Here is a 9,026-nt window from a genome sequence, read left to right on the forward strand (position 1 = left end):
TAAATCTTTAAGCCATTTTGAGTTTATTTTTGTGTGTGGTATAACAGAGTCTTCTAAGTTCATTGATTTTCATGTGGCTGTCCAACTTTCCCAGCACCACTTGCTGAAGAGACTGTCTTTTCTCTTTTGTGTATTCCTGCCTCCTTTTATTGAAAATTAATTGACTGTAGGTATGTGAGTTTGTTTCTGGGCTCTCTATTCTGTTCCATTGATCCATTTACCTTTTTTGTACCAATACCGTGCTGATTTTATTACTGTAGCTTTGTAGTATTGTCTGAAGTTTGGGAGAGTTATGCCTCCAGCTTTGTTCTTTTTCCTCAGGATTTCTTTGGCAATTCTGGCTGTTTTATGGTTCAATATAAATTTTAGGATTATTTATTCTAATTCTGTGAAAAATGTCATGGATAATTTGATAGGGATCACATTACATCTGTAGATTGCTTTGAGTAGTATGGCCATTTTAACAATATTAATTCTTCTCATTCAAAAACATGGGCTATTTTCTGTTTCTCTGAATTATCTTCAGTTACCTTTATCAATATTCTATAGTTCTCAGCATATAAGTCTTTCAGAGAGGTGAGGTTTTTAATGTTTCCTTTATTCATTCATTCAACAACCTTTATCATGCCAGGCACAGTCCTAAGCACTAGAAATTCATTGACAAGCAAAGCCGAACATGGTACCTGCCTTCATGGAGCTGGACAGTCTAGTGTTGAAGAAATACTAATCAAATATGCATGGAACTGAGTGTAAAATCAGCACTGTAGGAATATTGTCTTGGAAAGAGGGGAGTTGGTGCTGTGAGAGTCCAGGGGGAGAGTGGCTGATCTTAGTCCCTGACAAGGGGGTGGACGTAGGAAATTCCGCTGAGGACCAACTGCACTAGAATCATCTGAGCGATTTAAGATCCAGATTCCAGGGCCACCCCATACCCACCTGCAGGTGGGAACCAGGGATGGGGCCTGGAGCCTGCTTGTTCACTCATAAGTGCTGCTCATAAATGCTGAGAAGTGATGGCCAAACTCCATGTGCAGAGTGAAAAGGGGCCAGTGGGGTAGCAAAGGCTTTGTGATGGGCCTGAGCAGGAAGGGCAGCCAGCAATGGCCCTGGTGCAGCACTGCAGGCAACCTGCTTTAGTGGGCGCTCAATATCTGCTGTACACTCCCCAGGGGGCCGTGTGAATGGGGAGAGGCAGGAAGCTGAGATCCAGAGCTTGGGGATCAGTCCTATCACGTGGTTCCTTCTGGGTCACTCATCCAGAGACTCCACTCTGAGATAATCATGTGGGGTCCAGAATATGTCTCAAGGAGGTGTCACTCTTTTTTTAGAGGGCAATGCTTCAGGAAGAAAGTGGAAGAGGGGCACTTGTAGGATCTAGTTGGATCTTAGAGTGAAGGATTGATATATCCTTATTTTTTTTTAGCTTCCAGCTAGGAATACCTTAAAGCTTATGGTCTGTATCCCTCAGTCCCACCCCCAATCCTACTGTTTCACTTCTTAATTAGAAGAAAAAAAGATTTATCTGGCAATATGCTAGAATACCAGAACCATTCTCCTAACATTTGTTTTAACTAAATCACACATTTGGAGTTTAAACTCTTTTTTAAAGCATGATTGAAATTATCTTATTTCAGACATTGGGAATATTAAACAGATATCATTCTAGAGTGTATTCATGGAAATTTGTGAAATAAGGGCATTCTTATCTAAGTAGTGGGAAAAGTGTCATTTCTGATTAAAAGAATTTGTAAGAAGAGGTAAAAGGCCATTTGGATGTGGAAAGACTAATCCTAGACATCAGTACATTATTTTAAAGTATTGGCGTATTTACTTCAATAATGATTTTTAAAGGACAGCTGTGAATTCTGAAAACAAATTTAGATCTTCTTAAACATGAGAAAGAGTATAATGTTGTATTTAAACTAGTGGACAGAAAACTTACTAAGCTGCTTTTGATATATGATTATCTGTGCACACTCAAACATTTATGTAATCAAGAAATATTAATGTCAGTCTTTTTGAAGGTATCTGGCAGCATGCTGACATAAATGGAGGTTCTGGAAACTCAGGTGTAATTAAAGTAGCAGTGCACTGAACTTAGCAGTCACCTATACAGCAAAGTGCTAACAGTGCAACTAGGGAGTATCTTTGATGCACACGGAGGTGGGCTCCAAACAGTCAGGTGAAAATGTCAACCTCAGATGTAATGGAAAAACCACAGGACTTAGATCTGGGCTCACGTCATGAGTTGAGACCTTTCCAGGCCTGAAGTTGCCCAATAGAACGTTTGTTCCCTACTTCACAGGGTGGTATAAGCTGTGTGGAAATATCTGGAAAGTACTATGCAATTTAAAAACACCACTTTAAAGAGACTCAAAATATTAGAAAAAATGTGGACATGGTCAAAGTCTTTTTTTTTTTTAAATATTTTGTTTCAGAAATACATTTGGAAACATCTGTGATCCCAGGCTATCTGACTATAGGTTCTGTGGTTTATCTATTTATATTTCAGAGATATTTCAGGAATAAAAAAAAAGGGTTTCCCAAATATTGAAATCTGCTTTAAAGAAGTGCTGTGTTTACTTATTTGTGCAAGATTTTTATTATTAATGAAGAAGATACGGTATAGATGGGTCCTGCCAGTTTTGAAACTTTGACAACCATATTTTGCGTATGCTTTTTTAAAAGGTGGACTTTTAAACATGGGAGAATAATGAAATGTTAGAGTAGCATTAGGATAATTTTAGGATAATTAGCTAAAATTTCTAATTAGAAGAAACAAATTAATGAAATAAGAAACAGTGTCATAGATTGAAGCTTTAAATTATTTTTTTCCTGAAATAAAGATAGGACTTGGAGAAAAAGTATAGAAGTAGAAAGAAATTAAGACTGTTACTTGAATCAAAAGAGTTCAAGGCTTTGTTCTTTTGTAAACACACATTCTGTAAGCTCATGAAAGTGTGTATTTTCACCATGTACCAATTTTGCTTCATATAGTTGGAACCATTTGCAAATGTATATATCACTTTAAAGAGACTCAAACTATTAGAACAAATAAGAACCTTTTAAAAGCAAAAATCCGAGCTCCCTGTATGACAAACAGACTTCTATTTTATGAGAAATTTGTCTTTACCTTCAACACGTGAAAGGTAAGGAGTAACATTGTGTATACGTTTTCCTGTTTCAGGTGCGTATAATTTGCTCTGCATCAGCTCCCATAGCGAGCTTATTTTTGTATGAACATCATGACAGTGAGTTGGAGCAAAGCAGAATACTGATGGATGATTTGGGGCTGAGCCAGGTAGGCGATATTAACATAATCTCTTTTTATTATAAAACAGCGTAATTGTTTTTGGTTTGATGCATGGCTACATTTTGAAGAAGGAATGCAGTATGTATTTAACCACTGATTTGCTGCTTTCTTCTAAAGCCAGTGTAGCAGACAGATTCTCAACATCACTAAATATAGAGAATTACAGGCTTAGAGTGGAAGGCATCTTCCTGATCATTTTTGCATATGATACAAAGTCCAGGGAGGTAGACTAGTAGGCTTGTGGTCACAGCCCTAACAGGCCAGAGCTGGACGCCAGGCAGCATGTCTGGTTCTGTGCTCATTCTGCTGTACCCTGCTGCCTTTTCTGGACATCCTTCTTCATGTCTGCTGGATTTGTAGGGCACACTGGATGTACAGTATCCAGCCATGTAGACCACGTGGACCATTCCAGGATCATGAAGTGCCTGGCAAGGCCTTTGACTTAAAAAGAAATCCATAATTCATCTCCGAACCCCCATTCTGTAGACATTTATGGAGCATCTGTTGCCACCAGGCTCTGGACACTGTAGGGAACCACCCGGTGCTGGCCTGGTTCTCCTGGAACTTGGGGTCTGGCGACTTACCCCAGGCCAAGCTAGAAGTGACTGTGCATTTCTGTCTTCTATATGAATGTTACAAGGTATACTTCTCAACTGCAGACATTGAAATATTAGTCAGAAATTTTAAAACTATCTCTAAATTCTCACCCTCAGAATGAGGGCAACACCATCCTCTCAACCCCAGGGGAAAGGCCATTTGGAAGGAGGAAACAATTCCTTGTTGACGTGAATAGAAATTATGTATTCTCGGGATTTGGGGGAAATGAGGCCAATAACTCTTTAAAAAGGGAACTCTCAAAATATATCTACATGTAGAAATCAATAACTGCTTATAATCCCATTTCTCTAAAAGCAATACTCACATCCGAATGACTTTGACAATTTGGAAGAATACACTTAAGAGGCTACATCATCTCAGTTCCTAAAGTCCTTTAAACTGTTGACTTTTAAATTATCCTTCTGATCAGGGTTCAGATATAGGGCAAAGTAACTCAGCACTTGGGGCTAATGACCTAAGAAGGAATCATGTGGGTACATGACCCATAGCGTCATGCAGTTTTCCAGTAGGTCAGTAATTTGGACTTCGGAGTCCAGAACTTCGCTCTGAAAGAGTGTAATAGCAACCCCCCAAGGAAAAAGACAAAAACGCAATGCCTACCTACTGGGCCTAAGCCTGCGCTGGAATCACCAGGCCCAGCCTTTTCCTGGCCTCACAGAGGGCTCCCCAACTCAACCCTCCACCAGAAGATCAAGTGCCCCAACAACTCAAGACCAAAAGCAGCTCTGGCCTTCTCAAAGGAAGCTCCCAGGCACCATCTCCAGGCCCAGAGAAGATTCTGTTTGGAAGAGTCTCTTCAGAGGTTGATTCTCCGGCCAGTCCTCAGGAGGAGAGGGTGTTAGCCTCTTCCTGATGTGCCAGAACTGCAGGGTTTGCTGTTGCTTATTTCTGGCATGCACTTTTTGAGAAAGAATTCCTTTTCTGTCTGGAATATCTTCCCTTTAGTTTTTTCTTAATTTTTTTCCCCCTCTTTTTATGGCTGCACCTGTGGCATGTGGAATAGAGGTCAAATACAGGCTAGGAGTTGAATCGGAGCTGTAGCTGCAGTCCTATGCCACAGCCACAGCCACAATGGATCCGAGCCACATCTGCCACCTACACCACAGCTTGCAGCAACACCAAATCCTTAACCCACTGAGCAAAGCCGGAGATCAAACCCTTATCTTCACAGACACTGCTAACCCGGAACTCCTCTCTTTAGATTTTGTAGAGAACTTTCATCTGAGCAAAAATTTTCTTATTTGGCTCTCTGGGTATTGTTTCAGCTTTAATTGTTTGTCTAATATTTTTCCTATTGTTTTCTCCTTGGTAGTTTGTTCTGTTTATTGATTATTGGTTTAAATTAATCAATTCTCTAGTGATTATATATGAAAAAAATTTATAAAGTATTTTTATAATCTAAACAAGGAAACCCAAAAGTTTTTTTTTTTTTTTAAGCCTGTAATTCTTTAAATTTTTAGTTGTGGCAATTTTAATTGGTGCTGGGTTGTTGTTTTGTGTTTTGGTTTCCAGGACTCAGCGGAAGGACTCGCCATGTTTACTGGAGAAGAAGAAGTCTTTGCATTTCAGCGCACAATTTCCCGACTCACAGAAATGCAGACTGAACAGTACTGGAATGAAGGGGACAGAAGCAAGAAGTAATCATCACTTTCACATGAATAAAACTGGGCAAATGATTGCCGCAGGGAGAACTCTTTATTATGGGACTTGAAGGAATCATTTTCTCATCATTAATTATGCACTTTGTCCTCTGGACCATTTTTATCTAAAATTGCTGTCAAAGATGTAGTGGATTAGTAAGTTAAAGCCATTTTTTGATCTACTTTTTACCTATTTATTTGGCCTTATTTCTGCACCACAAAATTAAAATCAGCGCTCCTGAAGATGAATGCAGGACCAGACATTTTGGCTTCATATTAAGCCACCTGAATGAACCTTGAATATACACACTTGGTAAACGCAGGGTGCCTGGACATCTCCAGCTTTGGCTACATGGTAGTGGCATGATACAAACACATCTTTTATGAATTTAAAACAAAGAAAGCTTTCTGTTCTTATTTTAAACTAAAGTCAATAACATTTTAGAGTATGGACTTATCTCATGGATTGGGGGGGTGGGGGCTATAAACTACACTCTCCTTACAACAGAGAGTATGTTTTTCACTCTGAGTTCATATTTGGCAGGCAGGACTTGATGTCCAGCAGACATGCAGTTTCCTGAAAAAAAAAAAAAATCAAGGATCATGATGCCATAGAATAAGGAAGAAGGCTGTCAAATTCCAATCGACAGGAAGTTTCCCCCAACTCTGACAGCCAGGAGGAGGACAGACACCAGGAATGGGGACCAATGAGAGGGTATCAGGAGAGGCAGAGTCCTGGACATGCCAAGCAACAGAGTGGACTCCTGCTCATGTGAGGCCTCGGGACCCCAGGGACCACGGCTCCTTCCTGCTACTCCCTTGCATTTGCTCGGGTCACAGGATGTCACCCCCACCCATGCCTCAGCTTCTGCAGTACCATGGGCCCAACAATAAAGAGGGAAGAACGCCTGATGAACCTACTTAAATAAAATCCAGTTTGTCCTCTATCAAAGTCTATCCCTGACTCATTCAGATACAACCTGACTTTGCTAACCATGGTTGCAGAAGGAATTTTGGTTGAGGCTCTTACAAGAGTAAATCCCTCTACAAGAAAAGAAAGAGAAAAGAAAATGTGAAATCCACAAACTTTTGTGAAAATCAAATATTTCGGGGGAATAGGCACAGGTGAGTCTGTTCATATAATGAATACAGTTGTCAACATAAGTAAGCTCTTTGAACTATGTAATTTCTAAGTTAATAATCGATCTCTCTTAGTCTATAGTTGACATTAGCCTCAGTCAATCAGATGGATAGATAGGGTCCCCAAGTCCAGAGACACAATGAAATCAAGGCTTCTGAAAATTAAATGTGATTTTAAAATATTTTTATTGAAGTAAAACAGTGAGTTCCAAAAAGAGGTTAAATAGGTTATGAGAGAGAAAAGATGGGGAATAACCACTGTGTGCCGGAATTATTGCTGGATGTTTATTAATCTCAGGCAAAAAATTATTCCTAGAGAAACAACATCATCATCATCCCTGTTTATAGAGAAGAAAACCGAGGCTTGGAAAAGTAGCTTGACCCAAGATTCAGAGTTTTCAAGTACAAAACTCATGTACTGTGTTTTATACCACACCACCTCTATAAAAGTGAGATCATTTTAAATAGTGGTTCTTTTTTGTTTAACTCAGTGAAAATGAATTTGCAATAGAACCATTGCTTTGAACTCAATAAATATAAAATGTACTGTGCTAATCAAATTTGTGCATTTTCAGTGGGATTTCAAATTTTAGTCATAAGGCAATTATTTTCATTTCCCTGAATATATTTCTGGTACCTACAAGTGTGCAATAACATAATTTTTAAATTACTTGGAATTTTGAGAAAAATTAAAATATTATTTGTAAACTATGCAAATGGATGTACTCATATCCATTTATTTATTTAACATTATTTAAGAAACGTCATGCTTTATATGTACTGGGCATGGTTCCAAGTGCTTTATAAATAAACTATTTTGATCCTTATAATAATTCTATTTTACCATTTGTGGATGGGAAGCTGAAGCACAGAAAACAGGTACAACAACATACTGAATTGCTAAGATGTACATGGGAGTTAGTAAAATGATCAAAACACTGATTTAATAAACTTACATGTAATTGCCTCTGTCCTGAAAACATTCTTCCTACTCTGAGTAACTTGAACCTGCATTTGCAGCCCCTTCATCTGGGGTTAAAAACACCCAGAGGGATTAGGGTCCTGGGGCCCTGGTGTTTGGATTCCTGATTGACTGTGGGACTCTGTCTGGTGGTAAGTCTGTGATCTTGATCTTATAAGTGACTTTCATTAGATCCACTAGCCTCCTAAGAAATCACTTGCTGGTAGATAAGGATTTTCTTTGGAGATGAGTTTATAAGTTTTTCTTCAAGGCAGATTCATTTTTCCCATTGGCATAGCAGTTCATTTTCCTGGAACAGAAATTTTAAAGTAATATAATCTGTCCTCTTGTTAAGTATCTGCTGCCTCTCAAACAGCTCTGCACCAGAAACTTCACATATGTCACCTCAGCTGGTCACTCAGCCCAATCAAATGTGTCTACTGACCTGTTTGTCACCTGTGATGGTGTGACACTCCAAGAGGACATCTGTCCATCTTTTGTCCTGGCTCAGGAAGTCTTCCGGAGGTTGTCCTGAGAAGTTTCCTCTCTCAGGGCTGTACTTGTCAGGAGCCCAACAGTTGAAAGCTGATTTCTCTGATGTACCTGCTCTTCTTTTCCAAGTACAATGAGAAAGGCTCTGGATCTGGTTCTGCCAGCTTTTGCTTTGTGACCTTGATTTTGTGCTCTGAGCTTTTGTTTTTTTCATCCATAAATGAAAACAATAATACTCATTTCATAAAGTTATTCTGAGGATAGTTGGTGGAAAGCATTTTGCAAATGGTAAAGGATTAAATATCAGTTTTTATTGATAGTAAAGATTATGATCAGAAAGCAGCAATAAATACCTCATCCGCTTGGCATCATGGCTGCTTGAATGCAAAGCAGGAGACAGCATATCCCAACCCAATAGTTTCTAGCAGAAGGAACGAGATGCGCATCACATGGCTAGACACCAAGGGCACAGAATTCTGGCTTAATGAGATGCTGCAAAGACAACCCATTCTTTCAGGATTCATAGAGAAAATGGATTGTTGTTTGTTGGACATCAAAGATTTCCCAGAAAGAGGGCACCATCTTGTGGTCATTGGGATGAACTGACAGAAGAAAAAAAAAGTGTCCAAGAATCACACAAGGTTGGAGGACAGAGGCTTTCAAAATTGCAGTTCCAGGCCTAGGTCCCACCGTGGAGAGTCAGATGCAGGCGGTGAGATGCAGGGCCCCAGGTTGGTACCTGGTAACACTCCGCCCCAGATTCTGAGGTGCAGCCAGGGTTGATAATTGCTGCTCGGGAGCTCTTACCTGTGACCACACAGCCAGTGAGCAAAGTTTGGCCTATGTAGATCGCCTGACTCTA

At 39.6% G+C, this 9,026-nt stretch overlaps 1 protein-coding gene across 10 annotated transcripts in view; it reads left to right on the forward strand.

Annotated features, from left to right (window-relative positions):
• The window catches only part of AFG1L (AFG1 like ATPase), a 223,193-nt gene extending 215,652 nt beyond the window's left edge, over positions 1 to 7,541 (forward strand). For 2 of the 10 annotated variants that reach the window (XM_084962524.1, XM_021090788.2), the window contains 3 exons: positions 3,188 to 3,301; positions 5,444 to 5,568; positions 6,116 to 7,541. Coding sequence is in view for 6 of the 10 variants with exons in the window: in XM_021090788.2 (XP_020946447.1) it covers positions 3,188 to 3,301; positions 5,444 to 5,568; positions 6,116 to 6,152 (276 nt within the window). In the remaining 4 variants the exon portion in view is untranslated. Of the gene's footprint in view, positions 1 to 3,187; positions 3,302 to 5,443; positions 5,728 to 6,115 lie in introns of those variants that run through there. The other 8 variants (XM_084962539.1, XM_084962535.1, XM_084962492.1 and 5 more) reach the window with 7 other exon arrangements.
• Positions 7,542 to 9,026: the final 1,485 nt, after the last annotated feature.

This window comes from Sus scrofa, chromosome 1 (genome assembly GCF_054392235.1).
Source record: "Sus scrofa isolate SSC_HxYL_T2T_F1_AM1 chromosome 1, Sscrofa_HxYL_maternal_Yorkshire_Landrace_v2.0, whole genome shotgun sequence".
Taxonomy (NCBI): domain Eukaryota; kingdom Metazoa; phylum Chordata; class Mammalia; order Artiodactyla; family Suidae; genus Sus; species Sus scrofa.